We start from the raw sequence: 5,369 nt of genomic DNA on the forward strand, positions 1-5,369 counted from the left end.
TGGCATATTCCGTCTGGCATTTATTGCTGGATAAAGATTTTTTTTCTTCTTCTTCTACAGGCTTTTTAGGCTCTGTTTGCCTCCGACGGATGGCGACCTCTAACCCCAGTGCTAAGTTTTTAGCTGCTCCACTCTTGTCAATCTCAAGCAGCGGAATGGAGCGGAATGTGGAAGGTCCCTCTCTATGCAGGCCGAAAGAAGCTTCTCTAGAACCTTCTGCTCAGACTTGACTGCCTTTACGGGGTCTCGTCCACTCTGGTGCAGAGACACAATTTCATGTAGGGAACTGCAAGTACCCACTGGACTCACTGGAGCAACGCCGTACCTCCACTACTGAGAACATTGCGGCGACGCCCATAGCAGACAAGACTGCTGTGTTCCTTCAAGTTCTCCACTGGCCCGGGTTTGCCTGCTTTTGGCACATTTGGAGAATGTGCAATTACTGTACCTTAGCACAAGCATCATGCTGCACTAGTCAGTATTCCTCACCCCACCCCATCCCTAGAAGCAAAAAGTAAACTGGAATCGCAAAGCCTTCAAGAATTCCGAACAACGTAACTTCTGTGGACCAACAATGGACTGTTTTAAAGTCTAAAAATAGTTTTATAAGCCTAACTGCTAATTTATGTCTGTGCTGTTCTGTAAAAATCTGTAAGCAGGGAATGAAGACACACAAAACTAATCACCAAACTCGTTTTTTAGGAAGTGCCCTCCATCTAACAGATGAATGATGCATGTATTATTATCACAGCTTCTTACTCATTCAGGAAGAAAAAGGTTTCTCATGTCCACCGTTTCTGTCTCCCTTTGTGGTTTGATGTCTTGTTCGGTCAGCACAAACTAATTTGGTTACTTGTCAGCGTTTTGCAGGAAGCGTACCGTACCATACTGTACTGTACATATGTGCAGTCACACAAAGGGATCACTGAAATGCAAGGCGGTCAGCGCAGCGCTATTTTACCGAAATACAATTCTTATCTTGTCTATGTGTATATAACAATGTCTATAAGAGTGCGACTACCAGTGTATACTTTTGAGCGCAGTGCTATAATTTAAATTTTAATTAATAATGTTTTTTTTTTATTATTTTAAAAAGAGAGAGAGACAAATATAATATGTAAAGCATTAATTCCTTTTTTGTATTCATCTTGTATATTTGAAGTGGATTTTTTTTTTTTTTTTTTTTTTTTTTTTTTTTTATAATGATTGCGCCTGTGTACTTATCCTCCTTGTATGATTTTGCTCCTACATTTCTGGGAAATTCACTCTGATCAGTATAACATCAGCAAGTGTGAGTGCCATTAAATGTTTTTGGGGGGTTAAGTCAGCATTCTTTACTGCATGTGATGTCACATGCATACACACACACTGATTATTTTGGATCTGGGTGTCAATATAGTCGATAGTCAATATTTTAGCAGTTTTGCACCCACTTCGCACCCATTTGCAAAATGTCAGTAAATGGTTTGAACTTGTAGAAAAGGGGCTGATTCATTTCCAATGGCTCCAGCCATCTTTGTACAAGTGTTCTTTTTATTATGTATGGTGCTCACCGTGCACTTGACAAATCAACTATTATTTTTGCTTTTCTCTCAAGGCACTGGGTGATATCAGCTCTTCTCTCTCACTAAAACAAAACAATTATAAGCAAAAATCAGTGTTAAGTTTCATTCCATTAGCTTAACCTGCAAATGAATGAGTTTGCCGTTTAATTGTTCAGGTCCTGTTTAGCAGCACTTCACATTAGTTCATTACCTGTTTTAAATTTAGTGTATTTAAAACATTTTTGGCACCGTCATACTAGTAGCCGCTGGTATTTGGCAGTATTGTTGCCCCCCCCCCCCTTATATATTTCCCCCTTCCCTCAAAATACATATGAGACCGTGCTTTGTAATGTAACACGATACTGTCACATTTCCTGCTTTTTAAATGGAATTCTAAATAGTCTTAAAAAAAACTGGGTTGTCACATATTCAAGGTTTGTGTCAATTCAGTAGATAATTTGAGGAGGTTGCTATGAAGGAACAGAAGACACAGAAGACACAATTCTCATACTGCACCCATCATAGCTGCATTTAATGTGAAACTCGTCGTCAACATCATAAGCACCCCACCACCACCACCACGGCCACCACCCATATTTTGATGAGATCAGACATCTGATCCAGGATCAGTCTGGCAGCACATCCATCCCGTTCAGCTTTCCGCTTTAAAATGCATGGACATGGACCTGGAGATCCGACTGCAGAACCTCTTAACTCCATTTCAGTCTATTTCACACAATCCCACATGAAAGCAATTATGTGAAACCAGCTGGGGGCAGTGTGACAAATTTGTACTGCAGGTCCGTGTAAATGAAGCATTTAGCTCTTTATCATCATAAAGGACCGTCTGTCAGATTCCAACTGCATGGATGAACAGTTTAAATTTAACCCACCATCTTTTATTACAGTAACATACTTCATAATAAAGGGTGATTATACGAACAATGGAGTCATGGACATTTTCACGTCACTTTGCAGGTTTCATTTGTCACAACTGAGGTTTATATTTAACTGAAATCAGACCTGGTGGGCATGGATGGAAATATTTTTTTATGCAGTGGCTGGGCGAAAAGTTCCAATTGACGGGTCCACTGCCCAGCGCTCAGCGTGAGTCTCAGCATGTTGAACTCAGCCGAGGGAGGACCAGCATGACTCCCACCTCTGTCCCTCCAACTGTCTTCTTTACCACTGATAACTTACCAAGCAGCGTCTGTCAATAAAAATCTTTTTAAAAGCTTCAGAATCCGCAGTTTTTTTTTTCTTCATATTTCACACTGGAATTATCTGAGAACCTGTGTGGTCTCAGTATAAATTGCTTTACTATTAGTCACACATAATCTCTGAGAAATTATATGTAATTTCTGGCATTGCGTCTTATGCGAAATTGTAAGTGTTCTCCAACACATTCTCAATGGGGTTAAGGTCAATCAACTGAAAGATTATGACAAAATCATGTCTCAATAAGAGCCTGATGAACCCTGATATTGCCATCTTAAAATATAAAAATATATTGCCACCTGCCATGAAAATGTGGTCATTCTCAATTGTGTCCTTTTCCTGCCACATAATGTGATCATGACACTTTACAGTAGGGACCATGTATAATGGGTGCATCGCATCATGTGCTTCATTTACCCTGATGCAGCAATCTCTCTGGAACAGAATCAATCTGTGCTCATCATACCATGTGACCAGATCTTTGTAGCAAATTTCAGGCTTTTTTTTTTAAACATTAGCCTTTCCTAAAAAGTGTCTGTCTTAGGGCCACACCGCTTAATAGTATCATTCGTCTATATTCTTGCTTTAAATGCTTTTACTTTCACAATTAAACAGACCAGTGGAGTCAACCATTCCTTTTCTGTTCAAGCAAGTCTTGGTCTTTCAAAATAGTTTTCCAGCCATTCCCCCCCCCCCCCCCCCCCACTGGGGTGACTGTCCTCTCCTATCCTCACTCAGGAGACTCACACAAGGCCAGGCTGGGCAGGGTATAGTTAGAATTATAGGGGGTTTGGTGCCCCCTGATCAAGACCTGTTACCACAATCAAAAAGAGACAAAAATTGCAGTTTTGGGGGGGTTCTTGATATTTTCCTTTTCTTGTAAAACCACAAATAATCATCAACAAAATAAAATTGTTTGTGTCCATTATTTATTAACTAGTGAATGGCATGGCAGTTCTTCAGAATCAATTCACCAAAAAAATTTGTTCAAATCCTTTGGATCAATCAGTACTTGGCAGAAGGAGTCTGCGACTTTATAAATCCTGATGTTTTAAGTGTCCTGTCCTACGGCATGCTATTTGACTGGTCTATTCGGCAAAATGGGCTCAGGAAGTGATGCCCCACAGGATGTTCAGTGAAGGATCCACACTGAACATTCACCGTTCCCTCGCAAATTGTCGCCATTTCTTACATTTTTTTAAACTGCGGGTTTTATAGACTATACGTTACATGCTATGTTACATGGTTACATACAGACTATGTTACATATGTTACATGTTGTGTCTTGCTGTACACCAGGACATGCCACCACACCTCACACCCCAACCATCTGAATGTTTGCTGTTGCTCATTTAATTATTACCCTGCAATCTGTTACTTCTACACTGGTCATAGCACAATCCATGCACAGCGCAGTTGAGCAGAATCCATAGCCACTATCCAGTGATGTCCATGTCTTATCATCTCCTTGAATATAAATATTTGCTTGCATTATAGCTTGCTTACTTTTTTACAATTTCTTATTAAACTTACTCTTCTTTTATTCTATTGAATTTAAATCCTTTTTTTCTATTACTGCCAGTCTAATGTTTGAGGTTTGTTTATCTGGAAACTGATTCTGTTAAATGGTTCAGGAGAGTGTAGTTCACTCACTGATTTGTTCATTCAGGTGTCGCCACTATGGAAGGGCATGTGTGCCATAAAAACGCATGCTGTTAAATCACATGTTAAAATGCAAGAGAATTATGGCACACGTGGCCTTCCATACAAGTAAGGCGTGGTGGTGCTGAACACTTGCACAGACCAACTTAATGCGTTAACTTAATGCCTGGCACACATGTGAATTAAATTTTTGAAGCTGTTTGTAAATGTATAGGTTTTACTACTAGTAGTATACATCTTCTAGGATAAGTCAAAGGAGTTGTCAAAACCAGGTTGGATAGGGAAAGGGATCACAAGATCTTCTGTATTGTTTATCATTTTGTGCCATTTCCAGACCAGGACCATGTGTTGTATGCATATTATCCTGGTGGTGGCTATTTGTATTGACGTAGCATAACGGTCAGAGAAGTGTTATTAAGACAGTACCCCTCAATTATGGAGGGGTAGTTCGCACTCTGGGGCAGGACACAAACACACCTCACACATTCACACATCTAGTGTGCTCGTTTCATTTTTGGATGGTGGGTGGAAACCAGAGAACCTGGAATGAAACCGGCGCAAACAAGGGGACCGATTTTAAACTCCACACAAAAACGGGCCTAGCCGCGATTCGACCTTTTCTTTGTTGGAGGTCGTCCACTGCCACCCCAACGTGTATGACGTCCCTCCAGGTCTAAATCATTTGCTGCACAGTTCCTAACCCCATTTGGGCGATTTCTGTAATCGCCTTGGATATCTTATTTCCTTGATTTAGGACAATAAATTTAGTCCTTCCCTCCATCAGTTAGGATGGAATAAAATGTGATCAGCGAATTCCAGCTGAATTCATATTCATCGTTGCAATAATTAAGCCTTTTTAGATTTTATTGTCCGGTTTACTGCAGATTCGAGGCTTTAGACCCTGGGGTGGGGCTGCGGCCACACCCTCTCCATCCTGCCCCTTCA

At 40.6% G+C, this 5,369-nt stretch overlaps 1 protein-coding gene across 1 annotated transcript in view; it reads left to right on the forward strand.

Moving 5' to 3' along the window:
• prex1 (phosphatidylinositol-3,4,5-trisphosphate-dependent Rac exchange factor 1) overlaps nt 1-1,160 on the forward strand; it is a 55,616-nt gene extending 54,456 nt beyond the window's left edge. Inside the window, exon 40 of the mRNA XM_028993054.1 lies at nt 61-1,160. Coding sequence (XP_028848887.1) covers nt 61-103 — 43 coding nt within the window. The 3' untranslated portion in view covers nt 104-1,160. The remainder of the gene's footprint in view (nt 1-60) is intronic.
• The last annotated feature ends 4,209 nt before the right edge of the window (nt 1,161-5,369 follow it).

The sequence above is a fragment of the Denticeps clupeoides genome, chromosome 10, assembly GCF_900700375.1.
Source record: "Denticeps clupeoides chromosome 10, fDenClu1.1, whole genome shotgun sequence".
In the NCBI taxonomy this organism is placed as follows: domain Eukaryota; kingdom Metazoa; phylum Chordata; class Actinopteri; order Clupeiformes; family Denticipitidae; genus Denticeps; species Denticeps clupeoides.